The sequence below is a fragment of the Protomyctophum bolini genome (assembly GCF_963924005.1).
Source record: "Protomyctophum bolini genome assembly, chromosome: 6".
NCBI classification, from domain to species: Eukaryota; Metazoa; Chordata; class Actinopteri; order Myctophiformes; family Myctophidae; genus Protomyctophum; species Protomyctophum bolini.
The window spans coordinates 48,417,216-48,440,398 of record NC_137867.1 but is presented as its reverse complement, the minus strand read 5'-3'; the positions used below and the strand labels follow the sequence as shown (position 1 = coordinate 48,440,398).

Sequence of the window (23,183 nt, the reverse complement as noted above, 5' to 3'; positions counted from 1 at the left end):
TCTGGAACTATCCAAACAAGTTCCCTGTTCGCATGCTTGCCGTTTGTATCATTGTGCGATACTTGAAATGAGCAGTAAACATTGAATAATATCCCTTATTAAAAGTATCTTTAGGATAACTCTTTAGCGTCCCATACATAATATGTAAAGGCAGTCTGTGGGACACATGCTCAAAAGACAATTCATAAACAATGAATAATGAGGCAGCACAAAATGTCAGAGATATAGAGTATAGGCCTAAGGATTTTACTCGAGTAAGAAGACAAGACTTACATGACCTGTTCATGTATGGAAAACCCCAGTCTGACTCCCAGAATGGAGAAAGCCGACAGCTTTTATAGCTCAGTCCCACACAACCAACCCCCGACATATAGCCTCAAGGCATTCACCAAATGGGACAGTGACGTCATAAACAACAGCCGAACAGCACCAAACTGTAACTTCTGTGACTTATTATTAGATGTTTATACCTAAATTTCCACGACAATACTCACCCATAGCACGTGGGGTCCTGTGGCTCGGCGGTGAAAGACAGCTCGGGGGAGACGGAGAAGGAGTGAATAGTGAACAGGCCGCCCAGGACCAGGTGCCCAGCCTCGTACACTCTGTTGAGATCAAACTGGGCCTGCAGCTCACAGGCGTTAGGCGGGGAAGACAAAGCAGAGACCGGAGGGAACGACATCATCATCAAGGTCAAGTACAGGAGGGGTGTGTCTAGAGAAACAACCCTCATGACTGTATGTGTGTGTGTTCTCTCTCTCCTCTGTCTACTAAACCCTTTGTCCAGTTGCCACATTTTATACCCAGCGCTGTGGCATCCCCTGTGCCATCCCCTGTGTGCCACTATGTAATCTTGCAGAGGCAGAAATAGGGGCAGGGCTAAACATATAGAAATTCCTGTCATACCAAATTTGATGATGTCTCGTGATGCGACAATATGTAGCGTGTGTGCGTGTGTGTGTGTGTGTGTACTGTACCTCTGCTTCCTCCTTTCCAGAGACATCTTATAGAAGAGTTAAACGACATTGAGGGGGCAGAAACCGAGCGCTCGAGCGCTGTTCATGCAGCCCCTGAACTGAGACAAGTCTGGAGTTGGTTTTCAACGAGGGCGGTGCAAATAAGAGCTATTTTAAGCATGTGTGCAACATGACTGTTTTTAAGTATTGTACAGTAACAACTAAAGTCTCTTTAATGTTTATGTTGCACTATTACTACAAAACAATCTAATTTAAGATCATTAAAGCTGGGCTGTTGCCCTGAGTCCAATGCATTCTGCCGGTCCAGGACTTGTCCCAGTTGGTTGTCCACCATTCTCAATAAGAAGTCTATGTAGGAGAGCCTCCATTGGACTGAAGCCAGTAGAAGTCTATGTAGGAGCGCCTCCATTGGACTGAAGCCAATAGAAGTCTATGTAGGAGAGCCTCCATTGGACTGAAGCCAATAGAAGTCTATGTAGGAGAGCCTCCATTGGACTGAAGCCAATAGAAGTCTATGTAGGAGAGCCTCCATTGGACTGAAGCCAATAGAAGTCTATGTAGGAGCGCCTCCATTGGACTGAAGCCAATAGAAGTCTATGTAGGAGAGCCTCCATTGGACTGAAGCCAATAGAAGTCTATGTAGGAGAGCCTCCATTGGACTGAAGTCTACGTAGGAGAGCCTCCATTGGACTGAAGCCAATAGAAGTCTATGTAGGAGAGCCTCCATTGGACTGAAGCCAATAGAAGTCTATGTAGGAGAGCCTCCGTTGGACTGAAGCCAATAGAAGTCTATGTAGGAGAGCCTCCGTTGGACTGAAGCCAATAGAAGTCTATGTAGGAGAGCCTCCATTGGACTGAAGCCAATAGAAGTCTATGTAGGAGAGCCTCCATTGGACTGAAGCCCCATGAAGTGAACGCAGTTTGCGTAACTCTGTCTATATCTAAGGCTCTGCTCCTTTCTAGCATCAGGTTCTTGAGCCCTGCAGTGTTGCTATAGCGATACAATAATCTGTGCCGTAGGACAATCAATAGCTGCAGCCATGTCTCCACTCCCATCACACTGCCATCTAGTGTAAAACACACAAAAAAACATGTGATTAAAAAAGAAATCACACCCGTGTGAACTGAGTGGTGCAACTCCCTCCTCTCTCCCCCCCCCCCCTCCTCTCTCTCACTCTCTCTCTCTCATTAGCAGGCAACAGTGCAGCACTGTCTCTCTCTCTGTTTCTGTCACAACAGCGCCCCTGCTGGTACTCATAGTCATACTGGTGCTCATAGTCACATAGGTAGGTAGGTTAACGTCACATAGGTGAACACGGACATTGCTGTTCCTTGGAGTGGTTGCACCACTAAAAAACGTCAAAACCTGTGATTGGCAGAGAATAGAATTTTGCAACAAAGGGGTGGCCATTTTCGTTGATTATTTTTGTCATGATGAAACGATGGGTTCCGCAATTTCCGCAATTTCCATTTCCGCAATTCCGCAATTTCCATTTCAATCATTTCCGCAATTTCCGCTTTTACCATTTCCGCAATTTCCATTTCCGCAATTTCCGCCATACCGCAATTTCCTCAATTACGATTTCCGCAATTTCCACAATTTCCATTTCCGGAATTTCCGCAATTTCTATTTCAACGATTTCCGCAATTCCACAATTTCCGCAATTTCCGCAGGGGCCTGCAGTTTTCCATGCAGGACATGAATCGGACACAACGGCTCTCTGGTAAACAAAGGTGTGTGTGTGTGTGTGTGTGTGTGTGTGTGTGTGTGCGTGCGTGCGTCCAAAATAACATTTGTCACTACTCGAGTTGGCTTCGTAAGACGCTTAAAAAGGTCTTTAAATAAATACTTTTTGAAATGTCTATGGGAAAAATGCATTGAGATTAATTTCCTGGGCCTGGTGTCGTCATGGAAGGGGGCGGGACTGTGACGCTCTATAGTCCAACACACATTAAGTTAGTTTTAAGTATAGCTAGTATAAAGTATTAAGTTTAGGTAGTATAAAGTATGAAGCATTGTTCTCTCTTTGGAATAGATAATATAATAAATATAATAATAATAAACTGTATTTATAGAGCACCTTTCATGACGGTGTAGGTGTAGTGGGAGTTTATTCCAGGCCGTCGGCCCAAGGAAGCAGAAAGCTGTATTCACCGTATTCTTTAGATGCCATTCATTTAATTTCCTTAGCGAGTTTAGCGCACATACTTTCACCTAAATTCAACATGAGCGAACACAGACACAGCAGCAACAATTGATTAAACCTTTCTTGGTTCTGTAGTCTGTACACTTTAGCAGACCGCCCCAATTAAGGTTATCCAATTAATCAGACCAGTCAATGACAACAACCATAGAAAATGTGTAGTTTTATCTCCATGCCAAACCATGCACAAACATATAAACACATAATCCAAAATGTACTAGCAAGGTTTTCATCAAACAAAGATACCAACCAATATACACTTGTTATAAACATGTATTCTTGTTACCGCTTCTATGTCTTGGTGGCACCTCGACCCATGATGGATTTCTTGGTGTTTCTCTCAGGTTTCAAAAGCATTATATAGCATTTTGGTCCAAACAGTGCCACCAGAATGCCAAAACTAGACGCTAGAATAGCAAATATCTCCACAACATCTGCATATTTGCCTGGAGAGCTGATATATGCTGGGATGAAGGCTATCCACACGGCACAGAAGATCAACATGCTGAACGTGATTAACTTTGCTTCGTTGAAGTTGTCTGGGAGGTTCCTTGCCATGAATGCTAGGAGGAAGCTGAGGAGTGCCAGTAAACCAATGTAACCTAACAACACTCCAAAACCAACTGTTGATCCAACATCACACTCATAGACTATCTTATCATTGTGGTATTGAGTGTTTTTATGAGGAGTTGGTGAGGCAGACACAAGCCAGGCTATGCAGATTATTGCCTGGATGAAAGTAAGAACCAGGACTGTTCCTCTCTGCTGCATGGCACCAAACCACTTCATGATGTCTGCACCACCAGGCTTGGAGGCCTTGAACACAGCCAACACAACCATAGTCTTTACCAGGATACACGAGACACACAGTACAAAGCTGATTCCGAATGCTGCATGTCTCAGCTGACAAGTCCAGAGCCTCGGACGGCCAATGAACAGAAGTGAACACAAGAAACAGAGTTTGAGTGACATCAACAGAAGGAAACTGAGTTCCGAGTTGTTGGCGCGCACCATGGGTGTGCTTTGGTGATAGATGAAGATTCCCAGGGCAATGGCACAGATAAGTGTGCCTACCAATGAGATGGTTGTCAAGGAGATGCCCAGGGCCTCGTGGTAGGAGAGGAACTCCATGATCTTAGGGACACAGTGGTCACGCTGGGGATTGGACCAGAAGTCCTCTGGACAACTGGTGCACTCTGTGGAGTCTGAAGAGGGCAAGAGAAAAGTGACAGACAAGTACAGTATAGATAGATAGATAGATAGATAGATAGATAGATAGATAGATAGATAGATGCATTGTTCGCCTACCAGTCTCATTGCTGATCTCTCCCTCAGAACAAGCGATGCAGTCAAAGCAGCAGACAGGTTCTCCTTTCCTTATGGCCACACGGGTTCCAGGAGAACAGCTCTCACTGCACACCGAGCGAGGAGGCTACAGAAGAAACATACTACGATCAAACAAAATTACGTTCACATCATGAGCTCAACATTTAGAGCTACATTGGAAAGCTGTGACCTTGTTGTATTCAAAGCTCCAGATGATTCCGTCTTCCTCAAGGATGAGTTCTTCACCCGCAGACGCTGTATTCTTGAAGACACCTACTTCGAGAACCGTTGTGCTTCCATCGGGGAGCCACGCCCAGTTGACGATATCATAGATGGGTAAAGGATCGCCATTCTCGTCAAATGATACTTGATCGCCAAATTCCACAGTGAAGTTGATCTTTTGCAGGTAATGCACAAGCTAGAGCAACATGGTGGAGAGTAAGAGACGTTTACAGACATTGTGTGCATCCACCTCAACATAATAAGAGACGTTTACAGACACTGTGTGCATCCACCTCAACATAATAAGCACTCCATTCTCTGCAACAGTGTTACTGCATAAATACTGAGGTACTGCCAGTCAATATGTATTCAAAATACTACACATCACGATTATAAAAGGTATACTTGTTTTCATTCCAACATAGTTTTTTTTATTTTTTACCAATGTCTTATTTTATATATTTGTTATTAATGAACAACTTATAACCAATCTAGAAATAGTAACGGGTAAACTGCAGCCTCCCCAGAGCGTCTGGGGAACGATGGAGCCGCCCTACCCTACTTGCCGAAGCTGGAACTGCAGGCGGGTGAAATGCATGTGTAACGAGCAAAAGAGCGCGCATGCCGCTGCAGCATTTAATACGCTAGATCATGAATCCATTCAGGCACCTTCATGGAGTTAGCAAGAAAAACGTGGGAGTAGAGCGCACTTCCGGGGGCTTCAAGCTCCAGTGAGCAACCTCCATTGAAATGAATAACTCTATGGTAAACTGTGAAGTCATGTCCCACCTGCCATGGCTTTATGGTCTGCAGCGTGGCACAGCTGTGCCCAGTGAAAGGCCCTCTTCCTGGGACACACTGCAGCATGTCATGGAGGGCGTGGGCCAGAGCGTACACAGCCTTGTAAACGTTGTACTCTGGCCTGAGGTCAGAAACATCCAACAGGGTGGTGTCTGCCGTCTCCAGGTCCTCTTGTCCACTACACACCCTTCCACCAGCGTCCAGCCACTCTGGCGGAAGGGGTAGGAATTTACACTGAAATATGTGCTCCCATAACCTCCTCACCTGAAGAGAACACAATGAATACTTAAGGCCCGTTATCCGGTGTGCAAGGACCAAATTAAACAAAACATTTGCATTCATACGTTCTGTGAATGTTACTGTATGTGTGAATGTACTCATGAAACAAACCTCATTTTGAAAATAAATAAATTGACAATACTACTACTACTACTACTTCTACACTCACTAAGGAATTTTCATGGCTGCTGTCTGGGTCATTGTCAGGGTGTATCTTTGACAAGAACTCCCTGAGACCCGGTAACTCTCCACGATGGATGGCAATGCCCAGGCTGCCCCCTAGTGACGGAGTGAAGTGAGGATTCTGGGGTCCCACGTAGGCTGTCCAAGGCTCGACCGTTATCCACTGCAGACCCGTTAGATTCTGCTTCACCACCTGTTAGATTACGTTGGAAAGATTACAGCAATAATCCACATCCAGTCTTTTTACGTCAACACAAACAGTATAATTATAGCAACATAAATACAGTAGCAGTTATGCACATGCACCGTTTGTCACCCTCAAGCTGCCGTTCATACAGAACCAATGGAGGGCCGGGCCTCTCCGCTGGGTTCATACAGAGCGTGAGACATACTACTAATAGATGATTTGTTAAAAAGAGAAAGAAAAATGTTTTGAGCTACTAAAATACCCGCATTAGAATGAGGACAGATAGCTTTCTACCATTCTACAGTAGCTGTCCTTTACTGTGGGAGGAGTGGGGAAAATGGAGAACAGGGGGAATCTATGAAACAATTCAAGGCCATGTATGTATGTATATGTTGGGACAGGATTGTAGGCTGATTCGGGGTACATATGTTTTGGTCTGGATTTCTCCTTTAAATGTCAATCTACAGTATTTTTAAATGCAATCATTTTTTACAATACAGTAACACACCGCTAACCTCCTTCATGAGGTTCACCAAATAGCTCCCGTATACATATAGAACGACCACGCGGGCTGTGGAGGTCTTCATCACGGTGACGATCCTCCGGAGCTCCGACTGCTCGTGGCCCCAGGGCAGGACCTCCAGGTAGGCCAGACAACCCAGACCGGACTGCAGGGCCAGGTCTCTCTGGAAGATCCGGGCGGCATCGCGACCATAGTCATTGTCAATGAAGAGAAATCCTACCCAGGTCCACTCAAACCGCCTCATGATCTGGAGAAAAGCTCGTATCTGAAGGGACAAAGAAAGTCCTTAAGGTTATATATTATATACTGACTATACTGGTGAATCCTTTAATCACCTATGCCTCGGAAACCCAGACGTTTTTTTTTCCAGGGAGAAAAAATAAGTCTGGGGCCGAGTCCACTTCGGCATAGAGTAGCGCTCTACACAGATCGTCGATCTGTGTCTAGACTCTAGATTCTCCTGGCGGATCCTGCCTTGAGCTGCCCTATGCCATAGAAAGCATATAGTGGACCCCAGGCTATGATTATTCACAATGAAAAGGTCTAATCATTCTATTTTGATGCTGTCAGCAAAGACCTTCAGCTCCAGCAGTAACACTCAGATACAAATGAAGTGTTTTCATGGGTGTTTTCATTTGTGTGTGTGTGTGTGTGTGTGTGTGTGTGTGTGTGTGTGTAGAAAAGTAAGTAATAAAATAAAACGGTTGACATGCATGATCACTCACTAGACTAGAGGATGTTTTGTCACGTGTGTGGAACATGGAACATGGAACATGGAACATGGAACATGGCCTACTTGATGTTCTGTATGTAAAGGTCACCTGGACAGCAAGACTCGGGATGGTTCTAAAGAAGGAAGGGAACTGAGTCCGGTCACTCAGACAGGAGCAGGTGGAATAGTAACTTACCTGGAAAAAAATATAAAGGCACAGAACACGTTTTATTTTCCATGCACTATAAATGCAAAATTGTGTTTACAATTTTCCCCTTAGGCCTCACTCACACTGTTGCAACAACAACAACAACATTTGCACACAACATTTGTCAACCATGTGACTTCCATTGGAAATGCATTGGGGGGCGGCCATTAAACATGGACATGACACAAGACAAATGTATGCATATGCATGTTGCAACACAGTGGCGTGCACAGACATTTAGAGGGGCAGGTGCTCAAGTGAAAAATAGGGCACCTTGTGCAGCGGGTGGAACCGCCTTAATAGTGTGAGATTCATAGATTTTGGGGCCTAAATAATATATTAGAAGTCTTCAAAAGGGCACATTGCCAAAAGGGCAGGGGGGGGTGCTTTAGCACCCCCTAGTGTATATCTGTGCACGCCAGTGAGTGAGGCCTTCCACGCAGAGCACGTGAATGGAGAGGAGTGGGGAGAGATCCATCTCTCTGCCCTCACGGGGCTATACGCTGCGTTCAGAGATCCCCTGACGCACACAATCATCACTCAGAGATTATTATTTTTTATATAAAATAACTGCATTTTTCCATTTCAATCTACGCCAAGGGGTCATCTCCATGTTGGCTTGTGGTGGACATTTTTGTCAACATTCCATTTTTTGCCACACGGACACGTACTGGCAATGACAATGAGTGGACAACAATAATAATAATAATAATACCAGAAACACATAAACATTGGACTTCATTAAGCGAGGTGATATTGAAGAGGCTTTGGATGTATAGTGGTTAACTGAGTAGTCAGCTGGGGGGTGGGGGTAGGGAACTGTGACGGACATTGTGAATCTGTTTGTTTAACTGTATGTAAATGTGTTTTATTTTCGTTTTTCGTTTTATTTTTCGTTTTGTCATTATTTATTTATTTTTGTTTTGTATTTATTATTGTCAAATCATTTCGTGATAAGATTTTGTTTGTATTTGTGCTGCCAGGGGGATGTGGGGGGGGGAAATATATGTCAATTGTTGAAAATACTTGTGTACTGTAAAGAAAATGAATAAACGTATGTTTAAAAAAAACAAAAAAAACACATAAACACATAAGCCCTAATAATTGACCAGTGCAATATGGTCTGAGAGTGTTCAAATGGAACCAAATGGACCCTAAGTATTAGTGGACTCCTATATGTGCCATAAAGTGTCATGATAAATAAGTGTCATATACAATATTCTGAAGAAAACCCCGGAGACTTGACATTCAGTAAGTGCGTGTTATGATCAAAATGAGTGTAAAAACAGAAAATCTCAATTTTCTGTTTGCCCGTGTACAGACATGTTGGTGACCCCTGACCTATGAGGATACCCGAAGATGAAAATGTAAACCGATCTGGCTTTGCAAATTACAGAGACATTTTGAATGACAGAAAATCACTACTTGGAATGGATGCATGGAACACTGTGATTGTGATGACACTAAAGAGACACCCCTTGTAAAATATATATATATATATATATATATATATATATATCAAAACGCTAAAGCGGATGCATTAATTGTGACCGTGTAAAATCCTGCACCGTATTTAATTCCTGCCCCGCTCCACTAAATATGGTCACGGTTAACAGCATACAAAGAGGATATCTATTCGCTGCTGTCGTAATTTATCAGGAAATTAAAAAAAAAAAAAATCGGGAAATAAAGAAAACCTTATATTTTTTAAAAACAAAGCAATACAGCCTCATCAACGTTGGTGTTGTAACTTTATATATTGTCAATTATTCTTCCATGAGAGGGGGAGAGGTGGAGGAGTTAGTTGCTTTAGCAGACATTTTGAGGGTCCAATGGAGTTATGAGGTTTTGTCCAAAGCACTTTTTACTACTTTCCATTGGTTCAATATTTTCGAAATAACACACAGACGTAAAGGGTGTTCAATAGCACTGATTTATGCAAAGAAAAAAAATCTAAAACCTCAAAGATTGAGTTATGAGATATGAGTACATTCATTGTCTATTACATCATATTTTTGTGAAATGTATTCCCTTTAAACACACGCATATAAAACAGGCGATATTATAATAGCACAAAACGGAGTTGGGTCACGAGGGAACTTACCAGGGGCACTCTGTACAAACCTAAAACTCTAGAGATGGCGATGGCGTGCGTGGAGGAATCGGGACCCACGATCCCCAGCGCCGGCGGAAGGGACGACCCGACGCAGCTCCTCTGCAGGTCCAACTGGACCCGCTCCTCTCGGCCGCTGATCAGCGCCATGGCTGCGCGGAACCCCACGCCCAGCGTGATGCAGCTGTCGTACAGGTCGTAGCCCAGGGTGACGTCGGGCAGCAGCACGGGGCTGCTGTTGATCTCTGCGATGGCAAAGGCCACGGTCTGGGCCAGCTTGAACCCTTCGATGTTAAAACTACCACACAACACACAAAAGGACATTGGATATTTGGGGGGCTTTTTTTCTCTCTCTGTAGAAATAATACAACGTCAAGTAATCCTATATATATGAACCCATTTAGACCTGAGGACGATTCGACAAAATGTCTTCTAATTCCCGACGGTTTTCTTGAAAAACCTCATGTTTCTATTATGTCAGTCGTTCTCAAACATGTTCATGTCAATAAGGACCCCCAAAAATATCTGTAATTGGCCGCCGACCCCCCCATCTGAAAATATGTAGTTCCAGTAGAGACACTCCCAGAAGCAAAGATTTGAAGTTAAAAACATTCGCTCTGAAACGATTTTTCTATAAAAAAAAATAACAGATCTACCAGCTCGTAGGGCCTTCCATTAGTTCAATATTTTCTAAATAACACACAGACGTAAAGGGTGTTCAATAGCACTGATTTATGCACTGATTTGAAGTTAAAAACATTAGCTCTGAAACGATTTTTCTAAAAAGAAATAGCAGATCTACAAGCTCGTAGGGCGTGGCACTAAAAACACCAACAGGTGGTGGTTCCGGTCCAGAATGGGATAATATCACGGCAAGCTAACCGCCGCGTCCTCGTTGTGTGTGTGTGTGTGTGTGTGTGTGTGTGTGTGTGTGTGTGTGTGTGTGTGTGCGTCATTGTTGTGTATATACGTGCACTGCCGCTCACCCGTAGCAGGTGGTGTCCCGTGGCTTGTAGGTGAAAGACAGCTCGGGGAAGACGGGGTACAGGGTGATGTAAAACAAGCCACCCAGGATGAAGTCGCCGGCCTTGTACACTCTGTTGAGATCAAACTGTGCCTGCAGCTCACAGGAGGAAGAGGAGTTAGGAGAGGATGAAGACACGGCAGAGAATGGAGAGAACAACATCATCATCATCATCATCAAGGTCAGGTGTGTGTCTAGAGGAAGCCTCATGACTGTATGTGTGTGTGTGTGTGTGTGTGTGTGTGTGTGTGTGTGTTCTCTCTCCTCTGCCTAGAGAACGCCCTTTCCCCTCCCGAAACCCTTTGTCCCGTGGATACATTTTATACCCAGTGTTGTGCCAACCCCCTTCTTACATAATCGAACCCGTTTGGGGAAGCCGAGGCAGAAGTGGGGGGGCAGGGCTAAAAACACACGTTAACAATCCTGTTCTATCAAATTCTATGAATGTTTTTAGTTGCTAGATTATTGTATATATATATTTTTTTTTTGTTGTATTATTATTTCTGTGCAACGCATACGTTTTGTTTATTTATTATTTTATTGTATTGCATATTTGTTGTGTTTTCAATTGCCTATAGTGTGACTATATAGGCTATAGTGCTGCCTCAATGGGGCTTTCTCCTGGCTAGAATATTACAACCAAACATACAATATTACTATCTCACCACGATCGATGGCTAATTCCAGGGGCCTCAAACCCAGTAAACCCGCGCGGCCCATTTCCCTGAAGGGCCCCTATAGCCACGGCCCTGGGGCTAAGGCTAATTTGGCCCTGGACAGCACCGTCGCTCCCGACGATGTGTGGCCTGCAGTTAATGCACTTCGGTTAAATTTAAAAAAAAATGGTTTTGAGTAGGCTACCATTGACAAACTGTGTTCCGGATGTTGTACAGTACATTCAAACCCATTATGTTTCTATGTCAGTGGTTCATATATAAATGGTGCATTTATATAGCGCCTTCATCCAAGGCGCTTCACATAGATTGTGCATTACATTCACCCATTCACACACACATTCATACACCGATTGCGGCGGAAGCCATGCAAGGCACCAACCAGCACATCGGGAGCAATGTGGGGTTCAGTGTCTTCTTGCTCAAGGACACTTTGACATGTAGACAGGAGGAGGAGGAGCCGGGATTCGAACCACCGACCCAGGGATCATTGGACGACCTGCTCTACCTCCTGAGCCACATAGTCGCCCCTGATCACACCCGTGTGAAGGCATCTTATCATCATACATCATGACGTAAAATAGACAATATGACGTGAAATTGTCCATTATTTGTCAATGGGAATTTAATGTTTGTGTAGGACAAAAGTTGGACATATTATGAGGCCATCAAAAATACGCAGAAATATACAATTACATGACCATAAAACAACCCAATCCAGCCGATCCTATATGGCTATGAGCATTTATAGACCTTTATACACGATCTGCTGCAGATCAATCCAGGCATTAGAATGGGGAAGAAAGGTGAATTAAGTGAGTTTGAACGTCATACCAGTAAGACGCGCAAACGCGGGAAGCGAACGCAGCTGAGACCCTGCAGATCATGTCTGTCCGTCTGTCTGTCTGTCTGTCCCGCTGTTACTGTATATGTGGACCTGGCCTCTTTTGTGCCCATATATGGAGCTGAGTGATTGCTGATGCAACACACTACATATTTGGATAGCGGGACAGACAGACAGACAGACAGACAGACAGACAGACAGACAGACAGACAGAGAGAGAGACAGACAGACAGACAGACACACACACAGACACACAGACAGACAGACAGACATGATCTGCTAGGTCTCATAGTAAGTGCTCATTGCATTCGCAATAATACCAACGGGCTGGTATTTCAGTATTTCAGAAAGTGAACATGGTATAATCATGGTTGGTGCACAACGGGCTGGTATTTCAGTGTTTCAGAAAGTGAACATGGTATAATCATGGTTGGTGCCCAACGGGCTGCAGGTATTTCAGTGTTTCAGAAAGTGCAGATCAACTGGGATGTTGATGGACGACTATCTCTGGGGTTTACATGCAGGTGCAAAGGAGACATTGTCCATTAAGTAGCGGTTCTGTCACTGTGGCCACTGGCTTGTTGATGTCAGAGGAGAATGCCAGGGCTACAGCTGAAACTGAACTGAGGTAACAATTTTTTATATTTTTTTATCCCACGATTTTGTAACCCATTTTCACCCCTGTGACAATTATCTAATGTGATCCTGGGCTCTAATAATAATAAATATGAATGTATATGAATATCATTTGGCTCTTACATACTGAAGTATTACAGTAGTGCTTTGAGAATGAATGTTTTTATATAGTCTTTAAGGGGACTTTTTATGATAATTTATGTTTGCATGATCTGTGAATGTAATTAGTTTAGTCTCATAGTCAATTCATCTACTACTAATATGGTTCTAAGCAAACAAAGATACCAATACACTTGTTTGTTATAAAATACATGAGATAAACTGTGTTTATTGAATGTGTGTTTCTATGTCTTGGTGGCACCTCGACCCATGATGGACTTCTTGGTGTTTTTCTCGGGTTTCAAAAGGATTATATAACACTTGGGTCCAAACAGTGCCACCAGAATGCCAAAACTAGACGCTAAGATAGCAAATATCTCCACAACATCTGCATATTTGCCTGGAGAGCTGATATATGCTGGGATGAAGGCTATCCACACGGCACAGAAGATCAACATGCTGAACGTGATTAACTTTGCTTCGTTGAAGTTGTCTGGAAGGTTCCGTGCCATGAATGCTAGGAGGAAGCTGAGGAGTGCCAGTAAACCAATGTAACCCAACAACACTCCAAAACCAACTGTTGATCCAACATCACACTCATAGACTATCTTATCACTGTGGTATTGAGTGTTTTTATGAGGAGTTGGTGAGGCAGACACAAGCCAGGCTATGCAGATTATTGCCTGGATGGAAGTAAGAACCAGGACTGTTCCTCTCTGCTGCATGGCACCAAACCACTTCATGATGTCTGCACCACCAGGCTTGGAGGCCTTGAACACAGCCAACACCACCATAGTCTTTACCAGGATACACGAGATACACAACACAAAGCTGATCCCGAATGCTGCATGTCTCAGCTGACAAGTCCAGACCCTGGGACGGCCAATGAACAGAAGTGAACACAAGAAACATAATTTGAGTGACATCAACAGAAGGAAACTGAGTTCCGAGTTGTTGGCGCGCACCATGGGTGTGCTTTGGTGATAGATGAAGACTCCCAGGGCAATGGCACAGATAAGTGTGCCTACCAATGAGATGGTTGTCAAGGAGATGCCCAGGGCCTCGTGGTAGGAGAGGAACTCCATGATCTTAGGGACACAGTGGTCACGCTGGGGACTGGACCAGAAGTCCTCTGGACAACTGGTGCACACTGTGGAGTCTGACAGAGACAGCAAGAGATGAAGATTAATGGGAAAGACAAGTACCGTATCATTCTAATCTAAAGATAATCTATACTGTACAGTACACAGCTGCTGCTATACACCATTTAAACCTACCAGTCTCATTGCTGATCTCTCCCTCAGAACAAGCGATGCAGTCAAAGCAGCAGACAGGTTCTCCTTTCCTTCTGGCCACACGGGTTCCGGGGGAACAGCTGTCACTGCACACCGAGCGAGGAGGCTACGGGGGAAACAAACTGTAATCAAACTCAGTCTAAGAAGCTATATCACATTGACATCAGGTCGACAATATTAGTTAGAAAGCCGTTACCTTTTTGGATTCAAAGTTCCAGACGATTCTGTCTTCCTCGAGGACGAGTTCTTCGCCTGCAGAATCCGACTTCCTGAACACGCCTACTGCGAGAACCGTTGTGCTCCCGTCGGGGAGCCACGCCCAGTTTATGATATCGTAGATCGGTAATGGATCGCCGTTCTCGTCAAATGATACTTGGTCGCCCAAGGCCATGGTGAAGTTGATCTTTTCCAGGTAATGCACAAGCTGGAGCAAAACGATGAAGAGCAAGAGACTCTTACCTATACTGTGTAAATAGTCGCTTTAACCCATTGACATCAATGAATTAATGTCCCACCTGCCATGGCTTAATGGTCTGCAGAGTGGCACAGCTGTGCCCAGGGAAAGGCCCTCTTCCTGGGACACACTGCAGCATGGCATGGAGGGCGTGGGCCAGAGCGTACACAGCCTTGTATATATTGTACTCTGGCCTGAGGTCAGACACGTCCAACAGGGTGGTGTCTGCCGTCTCCAGGTCCTCCTGTCCACTACACACCCTTCCACCAGCGTCCAGCCACTCTGGCGGAAGGGGCGCGAATTTACACTGAAACGTTTGCTCCCAAAACTGCCTCACCTGAAGAAACACACCAAAAACCTAAAGATGCGAAAATGTGACAATTCACTTCACGGTGTGAATGTACTCATGAAACGATAGTGATACATTGGATTTTTAATAATACTAATAAGTATTATGATTAGTATAATAATTGTATTTTCATTTTGGAGCCGCCGTCGGTCCCCTTCGCTAGAGTTATAAGCGCTAACATGATAGCCGCGAGGTCACGCTAATTTCTTATTGAGCTCCTAAAATCGTCCCCCAGCTCATATCACCTCAATTCAGAGAACAAACGCGCGTGTTTAATGTATCGGACAGAGTTTTAGGATTTTTCTGACGTCACGCCACGGAAGCCAGCGCTGCCTATAGCGACGGCCCGGGAAGCTAAACTGCGGTAAATATAAATCGTATTAATTCTGGTTTCATAGAAATCAACGGAAACCCGAGATTCTTGGGTTCTGTCACAGCAGGGTTTTAATAATACCTAAACCCGAGAAATCTCGGGGGTAGATTGTGCAAAACAAAAGACTCACTAAAGCATTCTCGTGGCTGTTGTCTGGGTCATTGTCGGGGTGGATCTTCAACATGAACTCCCTGAGACCCGGTATCTCTCCGCGGCGGATGGCGATACCCAGGGTGCCCCCTAGTGACGGAGTGAAGTGAGGATTCTGGGGTCCGATGTAAGACGTCCAAGGCTCGTTTGTGATCCACTGCAGACCGGTCGCATTCTGCTTCACCACCTGTCGGTTATTGTGTTACAACGTAAAGGGAAACAATGAGCACAGCTCCACTAGTGCTATAGAGCGCCGCAGTCCCTCCTCCTTTCAGAAAAACGAGTGGCCCAGGAAATCAAAACCCAATGCATTCTCCCATCGGCACTTCTTATTTCATTTATTTAAAGACGGTTACGCCGCGGACAAAGCCAAACTCGGATCGTGACAAATCATGACAATGAACACAATGTTTTGGGCCGGTCAAATAATTTATAAGACGAAAAACAAAACAAATAGTGTTTTGTCTCCTGACTTTCTTTTCTTCTTTCTAATGATTTGATCGGCCCCAAAACATTGTGTTCATTGTCATGATTTGTCACGATCCGAGTTGGCTTTGTCCGCGGCGTAACCGTCTTTAAATAAATGAAATAAGAAGTGCCGATGGGAGAATGCATTGGGGTTTCATTTCCTGGGCCACTCGTTTTTCTGAAAGGGGGCGGGACTGCGGCGCTCTATACTGTAGCTCAAATGTAATGTGCTTTTTGTGCAGAGAAGTGTTGACATAAAAAAAACTAAAAGGAAAACAATGAACATGAATACCAGTGAGCGTAGATTGATTAAGCTAAGAAAGTGACTAAATTCCACATGATAACATGAAACAAAAGCCCTCACACCTCCTTCATGAGGTTCACCAAATAGCTCCCGTATACAAATAGAACGACCACGCGGGCTGTGGAGGTCTTCATCACGGTGACGATCCTCCGGAGCTCCGACTGCTCGTGGTCCCAGGGCAGGACCTCCAGGTAGGCCAGACAACCCAGACCGGACTGCAGGGCCAGGTCTTTCTGGAAGATCCGGGCGGCATCGTGGCCATAGTCATTATTGATAAACAGCAATCCTACCCAGGTCCACTCAAACCGCCTCATGATCTGGAGAAAAGCTCTCACCTGAATGGATGAAGAATGGAGAGACATGTGCTTAGGATGAACTATTCACATAACACATACTGGTGACAGCTAGAGCCATAAGAAAATATGGCAACTGTGTTCATATATGTGTTCATATATGTTTTACTTAATTCATTTAAAGGAGAATTCCATACTAAAAGGCTTTCTTACCTTTCTTTGTCGTTGTTACGTCCCCATCAAAGAGGTCCAGGTGTTATTTTGTGCAAAAGCTCCTTATTGGCTATTTCCCCTACCATGAGCCCTAAATGAATTGCATTGAATTGAATGGGATGTATGGGGTGTTGTGCTAATTCGCTTATTTCCATCGCTCAAAATGATAATTTCTTTGTATATATCCTCTCTTCATAATGTAAATAATATCCCAAGCGGCACACTTTACTACTTATTTCGATGGAAATAAGTGAATTAGCATAACACCCCATAGCCCCATTTAATTCCCATTCAATGCAATGCAATTCATTGAGGGCTTATGGTAGGGGAAATAGCCAATAAGGAGTTTTTGCACAACAAAACACCTGGACCTCTTTGGTGGGGACGTAACAACTACAAAGAAAGGTAAGAAAGATAAGAAAGCATTCTAGCATGGAATTCTCCTTTAATGATTAATGTTAGTGCAACAATATATAGGCTGTTATTAGGTCCAGGTTCAATATGTGCATTAATTTTGTCTATACGTTTTAACTAAACATTGAAGCAGTACGGCCCCCGACCAAGTTTTTTATTTTGGCCCACTGTGTATTTGAGTGTGTCTGTCCCGCTATCCAAATATGGAGTGTGTTGCATCAGCAATCACTCAGCTCCATATATGGGCACAAAAGGGGCCAGGTCCACTCAGCTCCATATATGGGCACAAAAGGGGCCAGTGATTTGTTTGTTGTGGACCTGGCCCCTTTTGTGCCCATATATGGACACAATTAATTCTAATTGTTATTGCAATTTACGATCTGCGTTCGCTTCCCGCGTTCGCGCGTCTTACTCGTGTATGTAAAGTTCAGTAGATATTTGATGAAGAACGTCCTTCTTGTACCTGTGGTGTGCAACAGCCGGGCTCCATCAAATACCTTCTGAAGTGTCTTTAGCCCGGAACGCAGCCTGTCGACGTGTGTGTTCTACGTCCACTCTTGTATGTCATATCATCATATCATATTTATTTATTTCATTTCAGTTATGGTTTTTACATACTTATATTCATTTTACATATTTTTTTTTACATATTCCAAAACTGAAAAGAAAAGGAGCAGGAAGAAGATAAATCTTATTTATACCTGCCCCTATCAAAATAAAAAAATAAAACATAAAAGTATGTAAAGTTGTATGTAAAGGTCACCTGGACAGCAAGACTCGGGATGGTTCTAAAGAAGGAAGGGAACTGAGTCCGGTCACTCAGACAGGAGCAGGTGGAATAGTAACTTACCTGGAAAAAAAAATAAAGGCACAAAACACGTTTTATTTTCCTGTATACTGTACATCCAATCAAGTGCAACATAATTTATATTCTGTCCTATATGTCACTTTTTGATTATGCCTGAAGAAGGTCAGTAGAACGAAAGCTTGCTAAATAAATACATTGATTGTGCAGCAGATCTGAGTGTGTGGAGCTTCCCTTTATGTTCCCTCTGTGGCTCAAACCCCTCACTTAAGTTTGTTCAGCGGTGGTTCTCTTTATATTATTTTCCTGTACTAAAATAATGCAAAAAAACAGTTTTTTCCCCAACAAGCAGAGAACACTGACATTTCCCTATGCTTATACCATTTAAAAAATAAAGAAAAGGGAAAATATCTGTATAACATTAAGGAGAAAAGTGAAAGGTAGGAATGCACCGTGTTATAATTTATATAACATAACATTTACTATCTTACCAGAAGTAGTGATGTCCCGAACCAATATTTAACACTCATGCCATATCACAACAGTACAATATCCAAAGTCACAGACAATATCCGTCTTAGCATCGTAGTAAATCAGTGTCATATACATATTCTGAGGAAAACCTGGAGACGTGGCATTCATGTCATTTATGTGTCTCCTATCAAAATAAGAACAGTATAATGATCAATGATCCAAAATCCTGTATAAACCTAACATTCTGTTGGATGTGTGGAACTTACCAGAGGCACCCTGTATAAACCTAACATTCTGTTGGATGTGTGGAACTTACCAGGGGCACCCTGTATAAACCTAACATTCTGTTGGATGTATGGAATTTACCAAGGGCACCCTGTATAAACCTAATATTCTGTTGGAAGTTTGGAACTTACCAGGGGCACCCTGTATAAACCTAATATTCTGTTGGAAGTTTGGAACTTACCAGAGGCACCCTGTATAAACCTAACATTCTGTTGGAAGTTTGGAACTTACCAGGGGCACCCTGTATAAACCTAATATTCTGTTGGATGTATGGAACTTACCAGGGGCACCCTGTATAAACCTAACATTCTGTTGGATGTATGGAACTTACCAGGGGCACCCTGTATAAACCTAATATTCTGTTGGATGTATGGAACTTACCAGAGGCACCCTGTATAAACCTAACATTCTGTTGGATGTGTGGAACTTACCAGAGGCACCCTGTATAAACCTAATATTCTGTTGGATGTATGGAACTTACCAGAGGCACCCTGTATAAACCTAACATTCTGTTGGATGTATGGAACTTACCAGAGGCACCCTGTATAAACCTAACATTCTGTTGGATGTATGGAACTTACCAGAGGCACCCTGTATAAACCTAATATTCTGTTGGATGTATGGAACTTACCAGAGGCACCCTGTATAAACCTAACATTCTGTTGGATGTATGGAACTTACCAGAGGCACCCTGTATAAACCTAATATTCTGTTGGAAGTTTGGAACTTACCAGAGGCACCCTGTATAAACCTAATATTCTGTTGGATGTGTGGAACTTACCAGAGGCACCCTGTATAAACCTAACATTCTGTTGGATGTATGGAACTTACCAGAGGCACCCTGTATAAACCTAACATTCTGTTGGATGTATGGAACTTACCAGAGGCACCCTGTATAAACCTAACATTCTGTTGGATGTATGGAACTTACCAGAGGAACTCTGTATAAACCTAATATTCTAGAGATGGCGATGGCGTTCGTTGAGGAATCGGGGCCCACTATTCCCAGCGTCGGAGGCGACCCGGAGCAGCTCTGGTCCATTTCAAAGCGCTCCTCTCTGCCACTGATCAGCGACATCGCCGCACGATATCCGACTCCCAGCGAGTAGCAGGTGTCGTAGAGACTGTATCCCAGGGTGACGTTGGGCAGCAGGCTGGGGCTGCCGTTGATCTCGGCGATGGCGAAAGCCATGGTCTGGGCCCATCTGAAGCCTTCGATGTTAAACCTAACACACACACACACACACACATAATAATAATAATAAAGCCATGGTCTGGGCCCATCTGAAGCCTTCGATGTTAAACCTATAACAGTAACATGCTATGTTATCTTAAAGCCATGGTCTGGGCCCATCTGAAGCCTTCGATGTTAAACCTAACACACACACACATAATAATAATAATAAAATCATGGTCTGGGCCCATCTGAAGCCTTCGATGTTAAACCTAACACACACACACACACAATAATAATAATAATAATAATAATAAAGCCATGGTCTGGGCCCATCTGAAGCCTTCGATGTTAAAACTATAACACACACACATCATGCCTATGCTGTAACAATGATCACATGTCTATACGTTAGAAATATCCTGTGGCACTACTTACTATCTATATCTATCTATCTATCAAATCAATTAAGTTCCCTGTTATCCAGTGTTGGTTTTGACAGCAAATCTTGATTCTAGTTTTCGTCATTTCGTCATCTTGAATAGTTTGTCACATTTGAGTAACCTGGAATGTATGTTGTATGATGCCGTCGTAATGACCGATTTTACACTGACGATATCCGATCTACAAGCTCACAACACGTCGACGCGTTGTAGAGCTTGTCGGTGAGCTATTTTCAGCATGCAACCAAGTGTAAAATGACATACCGGTATACTGGATCTCTTGCAGTCCACTAGTCCCTTCCTAACATTTTACTGACGAAATTTCATGCAGTCACAGTTTTTAGTAATCATAGCTTCGTTTCCATTTAGTTTTTGTCACTATAGTGAAAAAACGAAAACAATTTGTAATAGTATTAGTCGACGAAATGAACAGCAGTTGCTGTAATCTTCATGCCTGCTCTACGTTGTACTGTACGTGTGTGATCAGGCTATACACTCACCCATAGCAGGTGGGGTCCTGTGGCTTGGAGGTGTGTGAACAGGCTATACACTCACCCATGGCAGGTATGGGGTCCTGTGGCTTGGAGGTGTGTAATCAGGCTATACACTCACCCATAGCAGGTGGGGTCCTGTGGCTTGGAGGTGTGTAATCAGGCTATACACTCACCCATAGCAGGTGGGGTCCTGTGGCTTGGAGGTGTGTGATCAGGCTATACACTCACCCATAGCAGGTGGGGTCCTGTGGCTTGGAGGTGAAAGACAGCTCATAGACGGGATACAGGTTGATATAAAACAAGCCACCCAGGATGAAGTCGCCGGCCTTGTTGATTCTGTTGATGTTAAACTGTGCCTGCAACTCACAAGAAGAAGAGGAGGAGGAGGAATTAGGCGAGGAAGACAATGAAGAGGAGAACGACGAGAACAATATCAAGTACAGGTACACGTATGAAAGCATGAGGCGAGTGTCTAGAGAAGCCCTCATGGCTGTGCGTCCTCTCCCGTCTATAGCCCCTTCCCCCAAATACTTTGTCCACCTGCTACATTTTTATACACAGCGCTTAGCGTACACGTTCCACCCCAGCCATCTGAGCACAGGCACACGTACGTATAGGGGCAGGGCTTAACCCGTTCTGACCTGAGATCAGATCCTAAAAATGTCTTCTACTGTACATCCTGACAGTTTTCTGAAAAAGCTATGTTTCTATGTGTCAGTCGTTCTTTGATTTTTCAAAAATAGCAGACCTACAAGCTCGTAGCGCGCCACTCGGTGGCGCGCTATGAGCTTGTAGATCTGCTATTTTTAAATAGCTAAAACATAACATAATGCTATAACACCAAAAGGGGTTCCCGTCCCCAAAATGGGTTTTAAAGGACCACTTCACCACTTTTCAACCTATACAGTACCTTCATATAATTGGATCCTCACTAATGATCATGATAAAAATAACTCGGTCTGTGTCCTCCTATATGAGACTAAAACAAATGCTGGGCTGTGGGCAGTTCATCACCGATGGGGAATCCAAGCCAATAGAAACGGCAGGCTTTCTATTCCTGAAAAGTTGCAATGCGAAAATAGAAGCCATCGTTCTCACGATAAAGAAATCTTGTTAAAAAGAATCTGCCTAAGGATTCACCATGGACTTTACTGTTAATGGACTGCCTCATGGGTTTTTTTAGGAAATAATTAATTTAGATGTGCAAACACAAACACACACACAGCTTTTGTGGAAAAAAAAACCTAGAAATGTGTGTTATCTCCACCAGGCCTGGTTGCCTATACCAGGGCTGTGTTTCTATCTCCAGCAGGCCTGGTTGCCTATACCAGGGCTGTGTTTCTATATCTCCACCAGGCCTGGGTGCCTATACCAGGGCTGTGTTTCTATCTCCACCAGGCCTGGGTGCCTATACCAGGGCTGTGTTCTATCTCCACCAGGCCTGGGTGCCTATACCAGGGCTGTGTTTCTATCTCCACCAGGCCTGGGTGCCTATACCAGGGCTGTGTTTCTATCTCCAGCAGGCCTGGTTGCCTATACCAGGGCTGTGTTTCTATCTCCAGCAGGCCTGGTTGCCTATACCAGGGCTGTGTTCTACAGTATCTCCACCAGGCCTGGGTGCCTATACCAGGGCTGTGTTTCTATCTCCACCAGGCCTGGGTGCCTATACCAGGGCTGTGTTTCTATCTCCACCAGGCCTGGTTGCCTATACCAGGGCTGTGTTTCTATCTCCACCAGGCCTGGGTGCCTATACCAGGGCTGTGTTCTATCTCCACCAGGCCTGGTTGCCTATACCAGGGCTGTGTTTCTATCTCCACCAGGCCTGGTTGCCTATACCAGGGCTGTGTTTCTATATCTCCACCAGGCCTGGTTGCCTATACCAGGGCTGTGTTTCTATATCTCCACCAGGCCTGGTTGCCTATACCAGGGCTGTGTCAGTCGTGGGGTGCAGTCATTGTAGGGCACAAGGAAGCTGCCGGGGGAATATAGTTCATACAGCAGCAACTGTTCACATTCATGGTGCCCCCTATGCAGGGCAATAAGGGACATTCATGGTGCCCCGCAGGGCAATAAGGGCATGGGGCCCCCTATGCAGGGCAATAAGGGACATTCATGGTGCCCCGCAGGGCAATAAGGGCATGGTGCCCCCTATGCAGGGCAATAAGGGCATGGTGCCCCCTATG

The 23,183-nt window shown here is 44.2% G+C and overlaps 2 protein-coding genes across 2 annotated transcripts in view; both read right to left on the bottom strand.

The window, feature by feature from the left end:
* LOC308317791 (extracellular calcium-sensing receptor-like) overlaps nucleotides 1-682 on the bottom strand; it is a gene marked incomplete at both ends in the record, with an annotated part of 11,518 nt that extends 10,836 nt beyond the window's left edge. Inside the window, one exon of the mRNA XM_080767068.1 lies at nucleotides 495-682. Coding sequence (XP_080623194.1) covers nucleotides 495-682 — 188 coding nt within the window. The remainder of the gene's footprint in view (nucleotides 1-494) is intronic.
* Nucleotides 683-3,472: 2,790 nt separating this feature from the next.
* Nucleotides 3,473-20,096, bottom strand: LOC308317790 (vomeronasal type-2 receptor 1-like; the record flags this gene model as incomplete). The annotated part of the gene is made up of 18 exons (XM_080767067.1): nucleotides 19,821-20,096; nucleotides 18,089-18,175; nucleotides 16,468-16,740; nucleotides 15,614-15,820; nucleotides 14,823-15,098; nucleotides 14,504-14,731; nucleotides 14,290-14,413; nucleotides 13,275-14,171; nucleotides 11,102-11,160; nucleotides 10,722-10,852; nucleotides 9,727-10,033; nucleotides 7,524-7,610; nucleotides 6,695-6,967; nucleotides 5,979-6,185; nucleotides 5,519-5,794; nucleotides 4,698-4,925; nucleotides 4,490-4,613; nucleotides 3,473-4,386 (listed from the first exon to the last, which is right to left on the bottom strand). Exons 1-18 carry the CDS (start codon nucleotides 20,079-20,081, stop codon nucleotides 3,473-3,475), a joined length of 4,959 nt encoding a protein of 1,652 aa, XP_080623193.1. The 5' UTR covers nucleotides 20,082-20,096.
* Nucleotides 20,097-23,183: the final 3,087 nt, after the last annotated feature.